This window comes from Saccopteryx leptura, chromosome 1 (genome assembly GCF_036850995.1).
Source record: "Saccopteryx leptura isolate mSacLep1 chromosome 1, mSacLep1_pri_phased_curated, whole genome shotgun sequence".
Lineage (NCBI taxonomy): Eukaryota > Metazoa > Chordata > Mammalia > Chiroptera > Emballonuridae > Saccopteryx > Saccopteryx leptura.
In genome coordinates this window covers 243,320,589-243,343,316 of record NC_089503.1, presented here as the reverse complement: position 1 = coordinate 243,343,316, position 22,728 = coordinate 243,320,589, and the positions used below count along the sequence as shown (strand labels likewise).

At 46.7% G+C, this 22,728-nt stretch overlaps 1 protein-coding gene across 5 annotated transcripts in view; it reads left to right on the top strand.

Moving 5' to 3' along the window:
- The first annotated feature begins 3,747 nt into the window (after nt 1-3,747).
- PLPP2 (phospholipid phosphatase 2) overlaps nt 3,748-22,728 on the top strand; it is a 24,319-nt gene continuing 5,338 nt past the window's right edge. Inside the window, exons 1-7 of one of the 5 annotated variants that reach the window (XM_066341554.1) lie at nt 3,748-3,883; nt 6,561-6,712; nt 6,934-7,211; nt 10,476-10,533; nt 10,728-10,904; nt 11,185-11,287; nt 11,854-12,319. In XM_066341554.1, coding sequence (XP_066197651.1) covers nt 6,677-6,712; nt 6,934-7,211; nt 10,476-10,533; nt 10,728-10,904; nt 11,185-11,287; nt 11,854-11,963 — 762 coding nt within the window. In that variant the 5' untranslated portion in view covers nt 3,748-3,883; nt 6,561-6,676 and the 3' untranslated portion in view covers nt 11,964-12,319. Of the gene's footprint in view, nt 3,925-6,560; nt 6,713-6,933; nt 7,212-10,475; nt 10,534-10,727; nt 10,905-11,184; nt 12,320-22,728 lie in introns of those variants that run through there. The other 4 variants (XM_066341528.1, XM_066341542.1, XM_066341548.1 and 1 more) reach the window with 4 other exon arrangements.

Sequence of the window (22,728 nt, the reverse complement as noted above, 5' to 3'; positions counted from 1 at the left end):
CAGGTCAGGCTACATCTACATTCTTTAACCCTATTGTAACATTATTTCTGGGCTGCTGCAAAGAGCACATTGAGGCTGTGAGTGCCTTGCACATCAGTGCTCCATGAGTGTCTGGAGGTCAGGGCTGGGCTGTGACTTTGTCTCACTGTCCAGCAAAGGCTGCTCCGGGGTCCCCACCCTGGAGGTAAACTGGAGTCTGCAGCCTCTCCTGATCTTGGGGCCCAGTGTTGGAGACTTGGAATAAAATACCCCAAAATACTACCCTCAGTAGTTAGGGAAAGTGGGGGGTGTGGCTCAGGGACTGGACTTTCCATGAAGACAGATCGTGTAAAAGGAATAAGCAGCTCATGGCCTCATCCTGTGAAAGTCCAGCCCAGACTGAGCCCCTGGAGCAGCAGGCACCCTCGTGACCCCAGGCCCCAGGACTAAGTCATTCATTATTCACTAGGTCATTTTTCACTCAGCACTGGTTGAACACCTACTATGTGGGAGTCCTTGCCCTCATGGAGGTGATTCTGGGGAGGAGACTATGGTAAGCGGATAAACAGACACAAGCTGAGATGGTGCCCAAGCTTAGAGGAGGTGGCAGGGTCGGGTGTAGGGCAGGGAGGGCACTGCAGGCGGGGTTGTCTGCGTGAAGTGGCAACTTCATCCAGGACTGAGGGTTCCCAGGATGCTGACTCCATGCTGAAACTGAAGCGGGGTTGTCTGCGTGAAGTGGCAACTTCATCCAGGACTGAGGGTTCCCAGGATGCTGACTCCATGCTGAAACAGAAAGTTGCCCTGTCCCTGATTCAGGTTGTGTGTGGCACTTGAATGGGGAAGTCCATGTAGCTGTATGCAGGTTTGGGATTCTGACTCACCGGTGACTCCTGGCACCTAACCCCACTGTGTACTATTCATATAACTCCCTATTAGTGCTTCCTAATGAGACTGAGGACCATCCACCCCACTTTGCTTTCCCTGCCCAAACACCCATCACAGTCACCCAGAGGGACAGTGTTGACTGCAGGACTGCCAGCAGGGGTGAAAGCCCACAGTCTGGGAGATAACTTCCAATGTGGTTTCTCCGAGCCCCAAGAGAAATATAGAAAGATGGGAGTTGTGGCTGCACTCTGGTGGCATCTACTGTGTGCTAGGCACCTTTCTGCCCACCTGCCAGGCTTTTCTCCCTTAATCTTCACAATATTCCGTTTTGGAAACAGAAACCTGGAGTCCTTCAGGTTGTGCTGAGGCAACAGGGTGATGAGAACTGACAAACTTCTGAGCCCTGAGTGTCACTGTTTGAGAGTGACCAGGAATGGAGTAGTTGGGGTCTCTAGGGCAGACAGGCAAGGTCCCAGTACCATCACTCTTCTTCCAGCTTTGCCATCTGCAGGTGAGGGAGAGGCCGTCCAGTTCTGGCTCCCAGCCCAGACTCTGTTCCCTGAGTGGGCCTTGTTGGCTCAGTTTCTCTGTAAAGGGCCAGGTGTGAAAGCTTGAAGTGTGGGAGACTCCAGCTAGCAGGTGTAGAAGCCCTGACCACAGCCCTGACACTAATCCTAATCCCTGCTGCCCTACTAGATTTTAATCCTGACCCTGCCTAGATATTTTAAGAACAGGATGAGCTTGAAGTCAGTGGAGGTGGGCTGATAGCCACACCAGCTCCAGCCTCATGCCCTCCCTCCAGCCACTCTCCTGGCTCATCAGGGACCAGGCCATCCATGCTCCTTCCCATCCAAGGCCTCTGCCTGCAGGAGACACCTGGGATCTCTCCCAGGTCTGACCATGTAACATCCACTCAAGCTGTCTCTGCCTCCACACTCCACTTTGGCAGGTGCCTCACAGCTTATCCACCCCCTCCCCGCCGCCGCACACTACAGGTGATCAATAAAGAACCTTGAATTTCCTTGATTCCAATACAGTGTTGCATCTTCACTACCTTAATTGAAAGTGTTGATTATGTCAACAGGAGAGCGGTAGTTACCTGATATTTGAGAAAAGTGCAGTGGTAATAATGAGGCCAGGTAACATTAAGTAACGTTTTTGCCAGACTCTTTCGTTTTTTATCCGGTAATTCTCAAAACAACCTTAATTCGGTTTGTGTTGCATGAATGAACGAATCAATGACGGGGAATTAGAGCTCGGGACCGGCCTTTCTCTGCCCCATGTGAGTGGCAGCAGGAGAAGCCAATGAGCAGAGCCCGTGAGCACGAGGGGCGGGGTCACATCAGGAGGTGAAGAGGACGTGCACAGGACTTGCGGGACCCAGCTGAGCCTGAAATGGCCGTAGCGAGAACCCCACCCCTACCCAGAGACTAGGAAAAACACTCTGAGCAATTAAGTCGGTTTCTCCGGTCCACCTTGGAGGAAGTCTGGTGGAGACTTCAACTCGGGGCATGCGGTTGGAAAGGGGGTTTGTTGCCTCCCACACCGTTTCCACCGCACCGCAGATGGAAAATCCAGGTCCATAAGTTTCCAGGCAGGACCTTGTTCTGTCCTGGGGTGGGCTGAGTTATTTTGATTATGTGGGTGGTGGTGGGAGAGTGTCTCGGGTGACCTGCTTAAGGAAAGTTGATCTGGGGGATAGAGGACTTGACCTAGAGACACTGGTCCAGGCAACCTGGTCATCTGGACAATGACCAAGAAGCAGAGGTCCTTTCATCCTTCCAGAAAGTAGGAGCGAGGGGGCTCTTGAGTTCAAAACCAACTGCTTGACTTTGGGTAGGGGATCCTCCTCTCTGGACGCTGCTCCCTTCATTTCCAAAGAGGTCCGAGAACATTCTCTGTAGGACAGACACTGGAGGTGGAGGCGAATGTGGCTTAGGGGTCAAGGGCATGGGACCCTGGGGCCAGGCCATCAGGGTTCCAATCCCTGCCCCCTTTACTCTGTGACCTTGAAGGCGACAGAACTTCTTGCTGGTCAAGTATTCTGCCAGATGAACGCAGGGCTCTCCAGGAGGTGTTCACATTCCTCAAGGCCTCTCAAATGGTTCCGGCTAAAAGGATCGCGTGCGCGTTTGCGGATTCTTAGAGTGGATGTAATGGGCCCCTCGGATCTCAGTTTCTTTGGCTTGGATACTCGATGATTTGGGTTCCTCCCAGCTCAGGACTCTCTGGGACCTGGGGCATGCCGGGCACAGTGAGTTCCTACCTCTCTGCTCTTCCGTCCTGGCTACATAGCAACAGTGCCTGGAGCCTACAGGGTGGGTGTTGAGGAATCTGATTTTCTAAACTGCCAGGGGCGGCAGGACCGCAGAAAAACCTATGCAATTAAGCCTCAACACCCCATCAATTTGTAGGCACTTACTGATTCAGCATATTGAGATGTACAAGGCATGAACGCCAGTCTTAAATGAGGAGACCGAGGCTCAGAGAGGAGCCTGGGGGGCATAGCCTGCGGAGCCCAGCTCCCCCACACCCACAGCTGGGGCTGTCCATTCACCCTCACTCTTTCCTTGTCACCTCTCCCCACCTCGTCCCTGTCCCCAGGGCTCAGCCGGTTCGATCCGTGTGACGGGCATCGATGCTCTGGGTGACTCTGGGGTCACTATGTCTGAGCTTTAGCCTCCCGGCCTGGTGGCAGGGATGAGAGGGTACTGAGTGTTGAAGACCCCTACCAGTTCCGAGACCCCTCCTCCTTCCCCTTACTCGGGGTGCTTAGTCGCCGCGCACACGCACTCTCCACCTGGCTCCTTCCTGCGCGCAGCGGGCGGGGCGGGGACAGAGTCCGCCCCCTCCCCTGGGGCTGCCCCGCCCCGCCCTTCGCTCCCCTCCCCTACCCCGCAGGGCCAGGCTCGGTGGCCATGTGACCCTGCGGCTGGGCTGGGACGCGACGGGACGCGCTGGGACTGGCGTCCAGGGTCGCGGGCTCTGCCCGGGGCAGGGGCAACATGGAGCGGAGGTGGGTCTTCGTGCTGCTCGACGTGCTGTGCGTGCTGGTCGGTAAGAGCCCGGGAACTCCGGCGTGTGGGGGAACCCCTTCCTAGGAGGTGCTCGCCTCCGGCCCCGCGAAGGTTTGGAGGGCGGGAGAAGGCCTGCAACGCCTCCACCTCTCCGAGGCCCCCACTAGAATGATGACTCAGGAGAGGACCCTCGGCGCACCTTCCCCGGTGTGCGTCCTTCCAGCCTCAGTTTACCCTGCCAGCGCCGGGTTTGGGAGTGGGTCATGAACAGTGCGGGTGTTGGCACCCCCTCTCTGGGCAACAGGAAGTCGCCGCCGGGCCGTACCAGTCCCCCCACCCGCCGCGCCCAACTGGGGCGGTGATTCACGCGGGCGGCGCCTCGGGTAGGGGCGGGCCGGGGTTGGGGGTGCTGTGCGGGTCCCCACGGGCAGGACCTTCACGCCTCCGGGCCAGGATTGCCTTTCTCAGTGGGCTCGGTGAGGGCCGAAGCCTGGCCCGGGACTCACGGCTCGTCGGTGGGACTTGAACATACGCGGGCGGGTGACACCGAAAGCTGAATCCCGGGCTGCGGGTGAACCGCGGGCTTCGAAGCGGCCAGACCAAACCTGTTGGGCGACTTTTGGGGCCAGGCTGGCGGAGGGGGCAGTCTGATGTCCCCTCCCCACTCCTCCCCTCTCGCAGGGTCTCGGGAACAAAGGCTGAGTGTTTGCTCTGCGGCTGTGAGGGCTATAGCCCTGGAATTCTACCCCCGCCGGGGGTAGCGGCCCCTCCCCTGTGCCTTCCAATCTGGTTCTTGCTCCTCTGACCTGAACGGAGGGAACCGAGAGACCGAGGGAGGATGGAGGGTTAAGTTCTGATGGATGGCAGAGGCGAAGTTCTACTACCATGCCCCCGATGATACCCCTTTTGGGATGGGCCAGGTGACGACAGGAAGGAGTCCCTGGGCACCATATCCTAAGCACCTATGTTATTATTTATTTAAATATTTGTGTGGCACTTACTGTATACTAGGCACTAAGCAACATGCAAATGATTTAACCTTTTCCTCCAAACAGCCTGAGAGGGATGAGCTGTTATAATCCCTAGTTTTATCCCCGAGAGGTCACACTGAGGTGGAGCTAAGATTAGGTCGTGTGTTGCTGCTGTGTGTCAGGGGTTGGTGGCTCAGGAAGACGGTGCTTCCCATTCTAGAAAATTCTGTATGACTTGATTTCTCAGCATCTTCTAGCCCTGCCTCCCACTCCAAATCATACACACCCGCACACAACTTTGGGAGTCTTCTTTTTAGCCTGTGTCTCCACCCTTGTCCTCACTCACAGCAGTCAGAGGTATCCTATAAAAACATGCTCTGTTCCTCTGCTCCAAACCCTTTTGTGCCTTCCACCTCACTCACAGCAAGATTTACATTCTTATAATATCCTCCATCCCCCAGTCCCCAGCACAGTCCTTTTTCCCAATGCTTCAACTCCCCAGGCATAGTTGTACCTCCTGACCTTTGCACTGGCTGTTCCCTGTGCCTGGCACTCTTCCTCAGATCTGCCCTGAACTTCCTCGTCTCCTCCGAGCAGCCTTCTCTGTAGACTACTCTACAATCCCTATTGAGAAAGCTGCAGCCACCTCCTCGATTCCAGTCATTTACCTATTCTTTATTTATAACCCCTCTTGGCTCCATGAGGCCAACCTCTGTGTTTCTTCCCTGAGTCTTTCCCCAGACTCAGCATCAAAGGTGCTCAACACCATCATCACTAAAGGATCCCTGAGGCCTTTGAATTTGGCCTGTTGGGAGGATTTGGCCCTGCTGGTCTCCCTCCTCTGAAATTCAAGCCCCAGAAGAGCCACACCCTTTTATACTTTGTCACCTGCCCTACCAGGGGCAAAGGACACCCTGCTGGAGTTTGTCTCTGGGAAGAGGGGAGGGGTTTCGGCTTAGCAGGGCCCCAGTGCCTGGGCTACTTATTTAACCTTTCATAATTTGGTCATGACTGACTCCTGAATGTCTTGGGATTGAGCTCTCTGTCTGGGCTTCCTTGATCACTCTGGCTGACCCAGGGCCAAGTGAGAATGCAGGCGGGCATCTCAGTTTGAAGAACAGAAAGTCCTCCCTTCTTTTAACAAATGCTTATTAAATGCCTGCCTAAGCTCCTGAGACTCAGCCTTGAGGCTTGAGCATGACAGCTCCCCTCAGATGCTCACAGATGGTGGGGGAGAGAATTCAATCAAGTATCAATGACTACACAATTACAGACAAGGACAAGAAACAGGAAGTACTGAAAATTTCCTTCTAGGCATGTGATTACTTGAGTGGGACAGTCAGGAGGGGGAATGGAGCTGAGACAGGAAGAAGTTGAAAGATGTTTTGGTTAGAGAGAAGAACATGTGCAAAGGTCCTGGAGTGGGTGCTTTCTAGTTTGTTCAAGGAGCAGAAAGGAGGATGGAAGGAAGTGAGTGAGGGGAGAGGGTAAGAGATGTGGGGTGAGGGTTAGACAGTGGACCTGGGAGGACTTTGGTTTATCTGAGGATAAGGAGAACCCTGAGGGGGTTTTAATGGTGGGCATGGAGGTGAGGTAACCAGGAGATAATGCTAGTTTTAGAGGAAGGCTGGTCTGTGTGGCCTGGGACTTGGCTGGTGTTGGGGGAGAAACATATAGCTACATGGTTTCTCTCCCTCACTCCCAGCCTCTCTGCCTTTCACCATCCTGACGCTCGTGAATGCCCCGTACAAGCGAGGGTTCTACTGTGGTGATGACTCCATCAAGTACCCCTACCGTCCAGACACCATCACTCACGGGCTCATGGCCGGGGTCACCATCACTACCACCATCATCCTTGTAAGGCAGGAGGGGCTTGTAGGGCGGGGGTGTCAATTATCTGCTGTGGGTGGTATTTGTGGGGAAGAAGACCCCCTTTGGAGTTCCTAGTTCCCCAGTGGCCTCAGAGAAGCCAGAAATCCTAAACCCCTTTCAGTGGGAATGACTGAGCCAGTGCCTGGTGGAGACCCGACAGTTGCGCTCCAGCCCCAACTGAAGCTTTCTGGCTGATTCCTTTTCAGGTCTCAACTGGCGAGGCCTATCTGGTGTACACTGACCGGCTCTATTCCCGCTCCAACTTCAACAACTATGTGGCTGCTGTCTACAAGGTGCTGGGGACATTCCTGTTTGGGGCTGCGGTGAGCCAGTCCCTGACAGACCTGGCCAAGTACATGATTGGCCGGCTGCGGCCCAACTTCTTAGCGGTGTGTGACCCTGATTGGAGCCGTGTCAACTGCTCCGTCTATGTACAGGTGGAGAAGGTGTGCAGGGGAAGTCCTGCCAACGTCACTGAGTCCAGGTGGGTGTTGGATTAGCAGCCTTCATTCTGGGTGATGCTGGGGGAGCCTAAGGCATAGGTACTCCCACTCCTTGGGAGAGAGTGGGGGCTGGAGAAGGGCCCTGCGAAGCTGGATATTGAAGAGTAAATTGCAGATGGAGAGGAATAAAGAGGTACCTCATTGGGCAGTGGACAGGGTGGGAGTGGGGCTGGCAGGTGCCTGTGGGTCCTGCAGACAGGGAGGCGAGGTGGGCTGGGGTGTCAGGCCTTGGGGCAGAACAGTCAGTGTTAGGAGGGGTAATTTCAGGCCCTGCCCTCATGCTTTTTGCTCTGTCCTCTCACCATCTACTGGTAAACTTTTCACTTAATTGACTTCTTTATTTTTCTTCTTAAGAACTTGAAATAAAATTTACATAATAAATTCACTAATTTAACCATTTTAATGTGTACAGTTAATTGACTTTTAGTACATTCACAATGATTTGCAGCCATTTTCACTATCTTATTCCAGAATATGTTCATCACACCAAAAAGAAAATCCATGTCCATTAGCTACTGCCCCCAACCACTAACCTGTTTTTCATCTCTATGGATTTACCTGTTTTGGATGTTTCATATACATGAAATCATATACTATATATGGCCTTTCTTGCCTGGCTTCTTTAAAGGTCACCCATATTGGAGCTTCTGTCAGTTTTTGCTTCGTGTATTTTGGGGCTCTGTTGTTAGGTGCAGATAAATTTGTAATTGTAATATATTCTTAATGTCTATTTTGCCTGATAGTAGGGTAGTATAGTATAGCCACTGTGGAGGTCTTTTGGTTACTGTTTGCATGGAATATTTTTCCAGTTAAAAAAAACATTTATTGATTGATTGATTTTAGAGAGAGAGAGAAAAGAAGAGAGAAACATCAATTTGTTGTTCCACTTTTTTGTGCATTTATTGGTTGATACTTCTATGTGCCCTGACTAGTGCTCCAACCTGCCACCTTGGTGTATTGGGACAAAGCTAACCAACTGAGCAATGGCCAGGGCTGTTTTCTCTATTCTTGTACTTTCAGCCTATTTGTGTCTTTTAATCTGAAGTGAATCTTATATATATCATGAAGTTTTTAAAATCCATTCTCTAACTTCTGCCTTTTAGAGAATTTAATATATTTACTTTAATTACTCATAAGAGAAGACGTCTGTTATGTGTTATCTATATATTATATATATATTTGTTTTGCTTTGTTTTTAATTTCTCCATTATACTAACTTTTATGTTAAATAGGTATGTCCTGTGCAAAAAATTTGTGGAGAATATATATATATATATATATATATATTTATAAAAACTCCCTGGTCCCCTGTCCCCTTCCACTGAGCTTCCCACAATCTGAGGGAGAATTTTATATGGAAATGTTGCTGGTATCGGACATAATGGGAGTCCCAAAAGGAAAGGTAAGAGAGAAGGGAGAAAGAGAATATTTAAAGAAATAATGGCTGAAAAATGCCCAGACATTATGAAAAACTTTATAAACACCCAAGAAGCTCAATGAACTCCAAGTAGGATAAATTCAAAGACATCCACACAGAGACACATTATAATCCAATTGCCGAAAAAAGTCAGCCTTGAAAATAGATGAGAGAAGGGACTTATTATGTATATGGGACCTTCAATAAGATTAGCAGCTGATTTCTTATCAGAAACCATGCAGGCTAGCAGGTGCTAGGTTGCATAGAATGAATTGCAGATGGAGAGGGGTAAAGAGGTACCTCACTGGGCAGTGGACAGGGTGGGAGTGGGGCTGGCAGGTGCTTGTGGAGATATATATATACTGCTCACAAAAATTAGAGGATATTTCAAAATAAATATGAAGTGATAAAAGAAGCATTTGATTTTTTTTATTAAACAACATTAGAAAAGCAAATAAGTCAAAGAAAGTTGTTTGATTATGCAAATGAGATGCAAACCAACTTGTATTTCATTGGTGAAAATGCACTATACAAAAGGCTGAAAGTACTGGAGTACCTACAAGTTCCCTAATCCCCTGGTTTTTGTGAGCAGTGTATATATAGACTATATTGTGAGGTTATTGTCACAAATTCTATCTTTACATATTGTGTGCTAACAACATAGATTTATATTTACTGTTTTATGTAGTTTTTTTTTTTAAACATTTATTTTTTTTAAGATTTTATTTATTCATTATAGAGAGGGGAGAGAGAGAGAGAGAGAGAGAGAGAGAAGGGGGAGGAGCAAGAAGCATCAACTCCCATATGTGCCTTGATCAGGCAAGCCCAGGGTTTTGAACCGGCAACCTCAGCGTTTCCAGGTTGACGCTTTATCCACTGCGCCACCACAGGTCAGGCTGTTTTATGTAGTTTTTTAAATTGAGCTATAACAGTTTCTGGTGTACAACATAATTATTTGATAGTTGTATTTATTGTGAAATGATCACCACAGTTAGTCTAGTTTACATTGTTAGCACATATGCAGTTCTTTCTTTTTAATAATATAGGAAATAACAGGAATTATAAACCAAAAATACATGAATACTATTCATATTTTATAATTACCTTTACTGGTGTTTTTTATGTCTTTGTGTAGATTTGAGCTACTGTCTAGTATCCTTCATTTCTCCTTGAAAGACTCTCTTTAGTAATTCTTGTAGGGCAGGTGTACAAGCATTGAATTCTCTGGATCTTTATCTGGGAATGTCTTAATTTCTCCTTCATTTTTAGAGGATAATTTTGCCAGATATCTAATTCTTGGTTGACAGTTTTTTCCTGTTTTAGTTCTTTGAATATGTAACCTAGCACCTGCTAGCCTGCATGGTTTCTGATAAGAAATCAGCTGCTAATCTTATTGAGGGTCCCATACACATAATAAGTCCCTTCTCTCATCTATTTTCAAAGCTGACTTTTTTCGGCAATTGGATTATAATGTGTCTCTGTGTGGATGTCTTTGAATTTATCCTACTTGGAGTTCATTGAGCTTCTTGGGTGTTTAAAGTTTTTCATAATGTCTGGGCATTCTTCAGCCATTATTTCTTTAAATATTCTCTTTCTCCCTTCTCTCTTACCTTTCCTTTTGGGACTCCCATTATGTCCGATACCAGCAACACTTCCATATAAAATTCTCCCTCAGATTGTGGGAAGCTCAGTGGAAGGGGACAGGGGACCGGGGAGGTATTGAAGATAGAGATGCTGAGTGAGCTGTCTAGTCTCTCATAATGGGCCCTCAGGCTCTGTCCTCTGCACAGCCCTCCTGACACCTGCTGCCCTTTCCTTTCTTTCTTAGATTATCTTTCTATTCTGGACACTCCTCCTTCGGGATGTACTGCATGATGTTCTTGGCGGTGAGTTGGTTTTTCCATGCCTTGCTTGATGTAGAACCCTGGCCAAATCACTCCCCCTCACTAGGCCTCATTTTCTACATCTGTATAACTGGGTAGGTGGAGGAGGTGATTGGTCAGGTCTGTCCATAAAAACTAGAGGCCATGGGGTATGCCCAGCAGGCTCCTGGGCTTATGGCTACCCTCTGGCCCTCCAGCTCTACGTGCAGGCGCGGCTCTGCTGGAAGTGGGCACGGCTGTTGCGGCCCACGGTGCAGTTCTTTCTGGTGGCCTTTGCCCTCTACGTGGGCTACACCCGCATATCTGACCACAAACACCACTGGAGTGATGTCCTCGTGGGACTCCTGCAGGGAGCATTGGTGGCTGGCCTCACTGTGAGCCCCTGGGCCCCATCTTTTTGCTCTGGGTCCTGCTTACCCTCTTTCTCCCCTTTTCGAGGTCCCTACACCTCTCTATGTCTGTCCTCCCCCTAAGAACCCAGTCTTCCCCTCCCAGGTTCTGCTTTTCTCATTGCCCCCTACCACAATACCCAGCCCCTTTTGGGTTTTACCACCCGTCACCCCTCACGCCCTCCCCAGGGTCTCATTCCCCAACCCTCCACCAGGGTCCCACCCACCTCTGCCCAGCCAGCTTTTATCTCCTCTCCGCACCCAGGTTCGCTACATCTCTGACTTCTTCAAAACCCGGCCCCCACAGCGCTGCCTGGAAGAGGAGGAGCTGGAACGGAAGCCCAGCCTGTCGCTGACACTGACCTTGGGTGAGGCTGACCACAACCACTATGGGTACCCAGTCTCCAACTCCTGAGGCTGGAAGCCGCCCAGGCAGGGCCCATCTGTACGTCCAGCTGGGACTCAGGCTGTGGGTCAGTATGTCCATGGTGCTGGCAGGGCCCTCAGCTGTGACGATGAGGGCTCTGGACAGGCTCCAGGTGCTCCAGGCTGGTTCCCAGAGGGGTTTCTATTAAACCTGCCTCCTGTGCACTGGACCAGCAGTCTGGGGGAACCCAGGATAGCCCTATTGTTTGGATGGGGGACCTTCCATTATGAATAGAGCTTCCTCAGTACGCCTTCTTTTGTTGGGTTAGGGAAAGGGCTGAGAGATCTAGATAAATGCTGAGTTTTTAAAAAAAATATAAGGTATATGAGGATTTTTTAGTAAAATAGGACATTTGCTCAACACATTATCAGCATCACTGTTCCTTGTGGCCATTATGAGGACTGTTCCTATGGCAGAGTTGAGCTCAGGTGTCTGAGTAGCTGGTGAAGTCAACAAGCCAAATAAAAGTAACAGCTAAATCTTATTTTATTTTATTTTATTTTTTAGGAAAGGAGGAGGGGGAGGAAGGGAGAGAGAGAGAAGCATCAACTAATAAGGTTTCACTTAGCTGTGCCACTGATCGCTTCTCATACGTGCCACAGCCGGGGCATGAATGACCTTGGGGTTGAGCAGCACCCCTGGCATTGAGCCAGCAACCCCAGGATTGAACCAGCAAACTCAGTACTCTGGGATGACACTATCGACTGAGCCACCGGCCAGGGTACAACAGCCAAGTCTTTAATCAGCCATTTCTTCACAGGGCCCTGGTTCCTTTTAGTACAGAATTGTATTGAAAACTTGTGTTGTGTGGGAGCTAAATGTGCTCAGCTGACCATGCAAGGAAATAGATGAGTATATTCCAACTTATGTATACACACTAATTATAAAAATTTCTATGTGAAACTGTCTGTAGCCATATTAAGCTAAAGAAGAATATTTCTGTCTCCAACAAAATATACTGTTGTATATTTTACACTGTTGTCTCCAGCCTGATCCATTACCGTGGATACTGTAACTTTCTCCCCTTGCTCATGTGGGACTTCTCATTTCAACAGGTGAGAAACCTGTCCCTCATCTGCCATTTATTGAATTCTTTCTCCATTCCAGATTCTATATAGAGTGGTTTCAGAATTGTGAACTGCCCCCAAGGGGAAAAACTTTATACAGTCGAGTCCACTGTTAACGAAAGGATGCTTTGTTTTAGTGTACAGATTCTGTTCGTTTTCAAAGCTCTGTAGGTCAGCGTCTCTTGCCCTACCACCTACAGTGAGGTTTTTTTTCATACATTTCTAACGTAGTTACATTTTTTGGCACATTCTGTATTTCATTCAGTGACACTCCCATATCCTAATAACTTAATTTGAATAGATTATGATTTACTCTTTGGGCTAGGAAAAGCTACAGGTTTTCCTAAATGCACATGGCAGATACCCATCACTGAAGTGTCCTGTGAACACTTCAGCTCTGCAGTGCGATTTACCATCTCTGTAGTTTTGCCGTTTCCAGAATGTTGTATAAATAGGGTCATACAGTGTGTAGCGTCTTCATACAGGATTCTTTCTTTTTTAGCGAGAGACAGGAAGGGAGAGAGCTGAGAAGCATCAACTCACAGTTGTGGTACCTTAGTTGTTCATTGATTGCTTTCTCAAATGTGCCTTGACTGGGGTGGGGGCGGGTGCTCCAGCTGAGCCAGTGACCCTTTCTTTGCTCAAGGCAGTGACCTTGGGCTCAAGCCAGCAACCTTGGGCTTCAAGCCAGCGACTATGGGGTCATGTGTATGATCCCATGCTCAAGCTGGCAACCCCGCACTCAAACCGGTGAGCCCGTGCTCAAGCCAGATGAGTCTGTGCTCAAGCCGATGACCTTGGGGTTTCAAACCTGGGTCCTCAGTGTCCCAGGCTGAGGCTCTGTTCACTGTGCCACTGCCTGGTCAGGCCATACAGGAGTCTTTTACTTAATAATACAGTGTATACATATGAAATTCATGTTATGGGTTTGCTTACATAAGAAATGTTCTTACCTGTAGAGAATTTTTGTAAGAGATTATTTAAGCCCAAACTGACTACAGTTGCAAAATCTCAAATTTTTTTGAGAATAACAGTTTTGCAGCTTCTCTTATGCATTTGGAATTAAGGAGGAAATGTGAGGAAGGTTACATGCAGGTGGGAAAAAGCAAGGAAGGTGTTGGATTACAGGATAGTTAAGAAGATTATGTGCTCTCTTGAGGCTGTTATACTTATTTCAAAGGTGTGTTAACCTGGATGCACAAAAACAATGGACACGGCTTGCTTAAGGCAAAGATAAAACCTTTTACTAAAAAAGTTATATGCTTGGGGTATGACTACCCACCCTGACCTTCATAGTTAGGAATCTGTGATTAAATCTCCCTGTGAGATGACTTGGTAGAACCCCTTTTTCTCCCACAGGTTGATGGTTCATTCCTTTATATTGTTGAATTGTGTTCCATTGCTTGAGTAGGGGAGGGAAAATAATTCCCCTCTATTCTTCTAGGTTCTTGGCTAAGACTACCCTGTAATAAAGACAGATTAACAGGAGGAAAACAAACTTAATAACATGTTTATCTCTTGTATAAGTGAGAACTCTCCCAGGAAAACTGAACTCCCTGAAATAGCCCAAGTCATCACTTGAGATACCATCTTGAACTCAAAACAAAAGGAGGTCAGTTAAGGCAGGTTATCCATCAAAACAGTAAATAGGGTATGGTTGTTAGGCAGATTTAAGTACAGGCCTCCACTGAAGAGACTTGAGAGTGTCACCCTTCTCTTCCTGGTACAGAGGGAGACACCCTTACAGGTAGAGATTTCTCTAATAAACGTAAATTGACCTCACAAAAGAGCAATAGATATTCTGCTGTGTCCACATTTATTTATTTATTTATTTATTTATTTATTTATTTATAAGTGAGAAGCAGGGAGGCAGAGAGACAGACTCTTGCATGCACCCCATCAGCCTCCTACTGGGTGATGCTCTGCCTGTCTGGGGCCATGCTTGGCAACCAAGCTATTTTAGTGCCTGAAGCGAAGCCATGGAGTCATCCTCAGTCCCCGGGGCCAGTGTGCTTGAACCAATTGAGCCATGGCTGCAGGAGGAGAAGAGAGAGAGAGAGGAGGGGTAGGGGTGGAGAAGTAGATAATCCCTTCTCCTGTGTGACCTGATTGGGAATTGAACCCAGGACATCCATATACCCGGCTGATGCTCTACCCCTGAGCCAACTGGCCAGGGCCATGCTGTATTCACTTTTTTTTTTTTCATTTTAGTGAGAGAAGGGGAGGCAGAGACAGACTCTCACATATGCCCCAACAGGGATACACCAGGCAAGCCCACGAGGGGGCGATGCTCCATTGCAACCAGAGCCATTTTAGCGCCTGAGGTGGAGGCCATGGAGCCATCCTTAGCACCTGGAGCCTTGCTTCAATTGATCCATGGCTATAGGAAGGAAGAAGAGAGATAGAGAAAGATAGAGAGAAGTGAGAGGGGGAGGGATGGAGAAGCAGTTGGGCGCTTCTCATCTGTGCCCTAGTAGGAAATCAAACCCAGGACATCTATATGCTGGGCCAACCAGCCAGGGCTGTGTCCACTTTTAAAAGAAAAATCAGCTCAAAATGGTCCTAATGAAAAAGGCATATTTGAGGGTGCGTGTTTTGCTTCCCTTCACTTGAATGCATCCCAATTTGCTACTAAAGGACACCCTAATTTGAGTTTTTAGCCATTTTGAATGGAGCTGCTGTGCATAATTGCATGCTAGTTTTTTGCTTTGTTTTTAGAGAGAGTGAGAGAGACATGAAGAGTGAGAGAGGATAAGAAGCATCAACTCGTAGTTGTTTTCACTGAAGTTGTACATTGATTGCTTCTCATACGTGCCAAGCCAGTGCTTTCTTGCTCACACTAGTGACCTTTGGGCTCAAGCTGATGAGCTTTGGAATCCTGTGAACAATCCCCTGCTCAAGCCAATGACCCCATGCTGATGAGCCTGCACTCAGAGCCAGTGACCTCGGGGTTTTGAACCGGTGACCTCAGCATTCCAGCTTGACACTTTATCCACTGCAGCACCACCAGCCAGATTGTTTGGACATAGTTTTAAAAAGCAATTGCAGAAACACTGGAGGTGCAGTTGTGTATGGATTTTAAGGTAAGACTTGTGTAGTTTTGCCTACATAAGATACTACTACTAGAGTATCTTCCAAAATGGTTGTATATTCTACCAGTAATGAATGAGAATTCCTCTACTTTATTCTTTCTTTTTTTTTGTAGCAAATCTAATAGGTTTTCAGTGCTATCTCATTGTTTTAATTTATAATCCCCCCCATATAGCACTTGAGCTTATTTTTGTAAAATCATTTACTATCTGTATATATTTGGTGAGGTGACTGTTCAGAACCATACCCACATTTTTTTTTTGTACTTTTCTGAAGTGAGAAATGGGGAGGCAGAGAGACAGACTCCCACATGCGACCAACCCGGATCCACCGGCATGCCCCCCAGGGGGTGATGCTCTGGGGCGTTTCTCCATTGCAACTGGAGCCATTCTAGTGCCTGAGGCAGAGGCCACAGAGCCATCCTCAGGGCCTGGGCCAACTTTGTTCCAATGGAGCCTTGGCTGCAGGAGGGGAAGAGAGAGACAGAGAGAAAGTAGAGGGGAAAGGGTGGAGAACAAATGGCCATTTCTGTGTGCCCTGACCAGGAATTGAACCCAGGACTTCCACACGCCAGGTTGATGCTCTACTGCTGAGCTAGCCGGCCAGGGCAGAACCATACCTACTTTTAATGGGTTGTCTGTTTTAGAGTCCTTTGTGTGTTTTGAGTAGAAATTCTTTATCAGAGATATGTTTTGCAAATATTTTTTTTCAGCTTGTGGCTTGTCTTTTGGTTCTCTGAATAAGGCCTTTCACAGAGTAGTTTTATTTTTTAAATTAATTTTAATGGGGTGACATTGATAAATCAGGGTACATATGTTCAGAGAAAACATCTCCAGGTTATTTTGACATTTGATTATGCTGCATTCCCATCACCCAAAGTTCAATTGTGTTCCATCACCTTCTGCTTTTTTTTGTGCCTCTCCCCTCCCCTAACCCCCTCCCTCTCCTCCCCCCCCCACCCCATAACCCCCACACTCTTGTCCATGTCTCTGAGTCTCATTTTTATGTCCCACCTATGTATGGAATCATATATTCTTAGTTTTTTCTGATTTACTTATTTCACTCAGTATAATGTTATCAAGGTCCATCTATGTTGTTGTAAATGATCCAATGTCATTTCTTATGGCTGAGTAGTATTCCATAGTATATATATACCAAAGCTTTTTAATCCACTCGTCCTCTGACGGACACTTGGGCTGTTTCCAGATCTTTGCTATTGTGAACAATGCTGCCATAAACATGGGGGTGCATTTCTTCTTTTCAAACAGTGCTATGGTGTTCTTGGGGTATATTCCTAAAAGTGGGATAGCTGGGTCAAAAGGCAGTTTGATTTTTAATTTCTTGAGGAATCTCCATACTGTTTTCCACAGTGGCTGCACCAGTCTGCATTCCCACCAGCAGTGCAGGAGGGTTCCCTTTTCTCCACATCCTTGCCAGCACTTATTCTGTGTTGTTTTCTTGATGAGCGCCATTCTGACTGGTGTGAGGTGATATCTCATTGTGGTTTTAATTTGCATTTCTCTAATGATTAGTGATGTTGAACATTTTTTCATCTTCCTATTGGCCATCTGTATGTCCTCTTTGGAGAAGTGTCTATTCATTTCTTTCACTCATTTTTTGATTGGATTGTTTGTCTTCCTGGTATTGAGTTTTACAAGTTCTTTATAAATTTTGGTTATTAACCCCTTATCAGACGTATTGTCAAATATATTCTCCCATTGTGTAGTTTGTCTTTTTATTCTGTTCTTATTGTCTTTAGCTGTGCAGAAGCTTTTTAGTTTGATAATAGTCTCATTTGTTTATCCTGTCTTTATTTCACTTGCCTGTGGAGATACATCGGCAAATATATTGCTGCGAGAGATGTCAGAGAGCTTACTGCCTATGTTTTCTTCTAAGATGCTTATGGTTTTATGGCTTACATTTATGTCTTTTATCCATTTTGAGTTTATTTTTGTGAATGGTGTAAGTTGGTGGTCTAGTTTCATTTTTTTGCAGGTAGCTGTCCAATTTTCCCAACACCATTTGTTGAAGAGGCTGTCTTTACTCCAATATATGCTCTTACCTCCTTTGTCAAATATCAGTTGTCCATAAAAGTGTGGGTTTATTTCTCACAGAGAAGTTTTTAATTTTATTTTATTTTCCTTTTGTGTTTAGGCTTTTGGTATTGTGTGTTAAAATCCATCACCAAAGCCAAGGTTATAGATTTTCCTTTATGTTTTCTTCTTGATATTTTATAGTTTTGCATTTAAATTAAACTCATCACCAAAGCCAAGGTCATATAGATTTTCCTTTGTTTTTTTCTTGATATTTTATAGTTTTGCATTTAAAATTTTCTGTGGACAATTTTGAGTGCATTTTGCTGTACGTTGTCAAGTTTGTGTCCACCTTCATTTCATTCCATATGGTTTCCAATTATACCTTAACTGTTTTTGGAGGTCATGAGATGTATGACTTTATTTCAGTTTGAATTTTCCAAATTTAATGGATTCAACAGGACTGCCCTAAGAGGGCGGCTTTTGGGCAGAATTGTAAGGTGCATCCTGCACTGCCCCGCTGAGCCCACATCTCTGACCGTTCTAGTGCATGAGAGTTCTGCCCTCTTACTTGCCTTTTCCTGCAAGCTGACCTCTCTGTCCTCAAAACAAAGGAGGCTCCACTGGAGCTCCCGGACAATGTGGGTTGGTGTCTGTGCTAAGAGAGCTTGGTTTACCTCAGCACCTGCCCTGGATACACCTCTGCGGGAGGAGAAGCTTCCTATGTGCAAGGACTGCTGAGGGGAGAGGGATATGTCGGTCATCAGAGGACCCAGCAGAGGAAAGGCCTGATGTTGGAAATTGTTTAATTTTCTATGTGGTATAACCAGTGAAGTGTGTCTTTGTGTGTGTGTCTGTCTTTCCATTATAACCACTGCCATTTATGCAGGTTCATTTCTGGGTTCTCCATTTTGCTCTCATTGACCTGTGTCTGTTTTTATGCCAATGCCAACCTGTGTTGGTGATTATAGCACTGTACTATAGTTTGAAGTGAGGGCTCATGATGCCTCCAGCTTTGTACTTTCTCAACATTGCATTGGCTATTGGGGGTCCTTTGTGATGCCCTATAAGTGTTAGGAAAGTGTGTTCTGTTTCTGTGAAAATACCACTGGAATTTTGATCAGGATTGCATTAAATATGAGGATCACTGTGGGTAGAATGGACATTTTAATGACATCAATTATTCTAATCCATGAGCACAGAATGTCTTTTTATTTATTTGGGTCATCCATTTCTTTCATCAGTGTCTTACAGTTTTGCTGTTTACAGTTTTGCTGTTTTGATTGGGACTTTTTTACTTCCTTATTTTCCAAATCACTTTCATTCTCAGCTTCACCAACTGTACTATTGATTTCCTATAAACTATTCTTTATTTCAGTCAGTGTATCCTTCATTTCTCATCGGTCCTTTTTTATGCTGTTGAAATTCTAAGGTCATTGAGCATCCTTATAACCAGTGTTCTTTTGTGTGTGTGTGTGTGTGTGTGTGTGTGTGTGTTTTTACAGAGACAGAGAGAGAGTCAGAGAGAGGGATAGATAGGGACAGACAGACAGGAATGGAGAGATGAGAAACATCAATCATTAGTTTTTCATTGCGACTCCTTAGCTCACGGGTCGGGAACCTATGGCTCGTGAGCCAGATATGGCTCTTTTGATGGCTGCATCTGGCTCGCAGACAAATCTTTAATAAAAAAAATGTTAAAAATATAAAACATTCTCATGTATTACAATCCATTCATTTCCTACTGCTCGGGGACAACAACAAATTTTTATTGGATAATGCTTAACATACACGGGTCGTTGTATGTCTCTCATGGAATTACATTTTAAAATATATGGTGTTCATGGCTCTCTCAGCCAACCCCTGCCTTAGCTGTTCATTGATTGCTTTCTCATATGTGCCTTGACCGTGGGCCTTCAGCAGACCGAGTAACCCCTTGCTCAGCCAGCGACCTTGGGTCCAAGCTGGTGAGCTTTTGCTCAAACCAGATGAGCCCGCACTCAAGCTGGCAACCTCGGGCTCTCGAACCTGGGTCCTCTGCATCCCAGTCCGATGCTCTATCCACTGCACCACCGCCTGGTCAGGCTATAACCAGTGTTTTAAGCTGTGCATCTAGTACTTGCTTGTCTCCATTTTGTTTAGTTCTTTTTCTGGAGTTCTGTTCTGTACTTTCATTCGAGATGTTTCTTTGTCTCATTTTGGCAGCCTCCTTGTTCTTGTTTCTATGTGTTAGGTGGAGCTACTCCACCTCCCAGGCTTGTTAAGAGGGGCTTAATATAGTGGGTGTCCTGTAGGGCCCAGTGGCACAGCCTCCTTGATCATCCATGCTGGGCACTACAGGTAGGCCCCTTCTCATGTCCTGTGTGGGCTATGTGCACCCTCCTGTTATAATTGAGCCTTGATTGCTGTTGGCATGTCAATGGGAGAGACTTGCCCCAGGCTGATCAGCTTTAAGGGCTAACTGTGACCACTGACCACTGTGGAGGATCAGCTGTGCAGGGGCCCACCCCACAGACCAGGACTTACTTCAGCAGGGCTCTGGTGCCTGCTGAGTCTGCCCTTTCAGTGTATTGCTGTGGAGGTGGTTGGGTGGTGCTTTGATGTGGTCTGAAGCTATCCACCAAGTGTGCTGGCCCTGGGGCCTCCTGGGAGGTGCAGGCCAAGGTCAGCTTTCACCTGTGTTCTGCCCAGAGCCACCCGGCACAAACTACAAAGCCATCTTTAGATGGCTGCTACTTGTGCTGGGCTTGGAGGGACCTACCATGTGAGGCCAATCTGTGAACCAAGACCAGCTGCTGCTAGTGCTGGGCCTGGGGCCACTTAGCAAGAGAGGTACAGGGCATGCTAAGGCCCTATGCTGCTTGTTTGAGAGATTTTAGTAAAGTCTGAAGCATGAGGCAAGAAGGGTCATTTTTATGGAAAAGTCACTGCAAATAGCTTGGGTGGGGTTAACATTGTGAACCAGGTTGGTGGAGACTCAGATGTGGCTCCTGCCTGTTGGGGGTGTCTCAGAAAAGGAACACCGGCTTCTGCCAGCACTTTGTTTGGCAGAAAGCTGCCCTCCAGCTCTCACACTGATGCTAGAAGTTAGAAGTTAGGTTAGGGGTTAAGTGACAGGATGAGGGTGAGGGTGTGAGGGTAAAGGAGAGTGTCATGGTCAGAGTGGGGGTGGGGATGAGGGGAAGTTGGAAGTGAGGGTGGGAGTGCAGTGAGGGCTGGGTGAGGTGGTGTGTGCAGCAGAGGGTACAATGAAGTGGGAAGGGGAGGTCAAGTGGGGGTGGATGATAGAGGAGTGGATGAGGGGAAGGTTGAGGTTGGGGGTGATGGCTGAGGGAAAGGGAGGGGGAGCATGAGGATGAGGTAAGGGGGAAGCTAAGAGCCTGGGTGGGGTTAAGGATGTAGGTGAGGAACAGGGTGTGGCTGGGGGTTGGGGTGAGGGTCAGATGAGGGCTAGGTTGAGAATTAACATTAGATTTGGGGTGAGGATGACGCTCAGGGTGAGGGTGAGGGTTAAACAGGGTGAGACTTAAAGTGAGGGTTAGGCTGAGGGTTAGGGTTGAAATTAGTATGGGGTTGGGGTTAGGCTTTATGTTAGGGTTTTGGTTAGGTATTGAGTTAGGTTTATGGTTAGGATTAGTGTTATGAATATGGAGAAGGTTTGGTTTAGAGTTATTAGCATTTTGTTAGGGTTTAGTTTATATAGAGGGTTAGGTATCAAGTTGCAGTTTGGCTTATGGTTACTTTGAGGTTAGGTGTACACTTAGGGTAAGATTAGGTTTAGCATTAGGGCTCAGGTTAGCTATAGGGTTAGGATGGAGATTTAGGTTAGGGTTGTTTAGAGTTAATTATAGAGTTAAAGTTAGGATTAGTGTTATGGAGAGGGTTTTGTGTGGGGTTAGGGTTTAGGATGATGGTTGAGTTTATTAAAGGGTTAGACTTAGCTTTTGTTTTGAGTTAGGTTAGAGGTCAGGTATATTGTAGGGTAGGATTATAGTTAGGGTTAGGTTTGAGGTTAGGGTTAGTGTTGAGTTTATATAGAGAGGTAGGTTTTAGGTTAGTGGTGGAAGTTAGCTTAGGTTTTGGTGATAGGATCAGGGTTATGGAGTAGTTATAGGGTTAGTGTTAGGGACGTGCTATTAGTGTTAGGTACAGGGTACAGATAAGTTTTAGTATAGGGTTAGTTTATTAGGGTTTAGGATGGAGTTAGGATTGAGGTTAGAAAAGGTTAGGGTTATTGTTGAGTTTAGGTATAGACTTGGGCTTATGTTAGGGATAGGGTTAGGATTTAGGTTAGGTATAGGGTTAGGGTTAGGGTTAATGGGTTGGTTTTAGGGTTAGAGAAATAGTTTTAGTGTTAAGGAGTGTTATGATAAAGGATAAATTAGCTTTAATGTTATTGTTAGAGTTAGGTTTGATGTTAGCTATATGGCTAGGGTTAAAAGGTTTAGATTAAGTTTGAGGTTAGGTATATGGTTAGGATTTGATTTAGGGTTGCGGTTAGAGTTGGGTTAGGTATATGATTAGGGTTATGGGTTGGGTTATGTTTGGGGTTAGGGTTAAGAATAGGGTTATGGTTAGTTGTGCAGTTAGGTATAGGGTTTAGTTTTAGTGTTAGGTTTTAGGTTTAAGGTTTTTAGATTGGGTTAGGTACAGGTTTAAAGATATGGTAGGGTTGCCTGACCAGGCGGTGGCAAAGTGGACACAGTGCCAGACTGGGTTGTGGAAGACCCATGTTTGAAACCCCAAGGTTGTTGGATTGAGCGCAGGCTCACCAGCTTGCACGTGGGGTCGATGGCTTGAGTGTGGGATCATAGACATGACTCCATGGTCACTGGCTTGAGCCCAAAAGTCACTGGCTTGAAGCCCAATGTCGCTGGCTTGAGCAAGGAGTCACTTGTTCTGCTGTAGCCCCCAATCAAGGCACATATGAGAAAGCAATCAATGAACACTTAAGGAGCTGCAACAAAGAACTGATCTCATCTCTCTCCCTTCCTGTTGGTCTGTCTCTATCTGTCCCTCTCTCTGACTTTGTCTCTGTAAAAAACAAACAAACAAACAAAAAACTGGATATGGTAAGGTTAATCTTTAGATTAGGTTTAAATTTAGTATTTATAATTTTGGACTTAAGTATTAGGAAAAAGGGTTAGAGGGTTAATCTTTTGTGTTAGGATTGGAAGATTAATGTTATATTT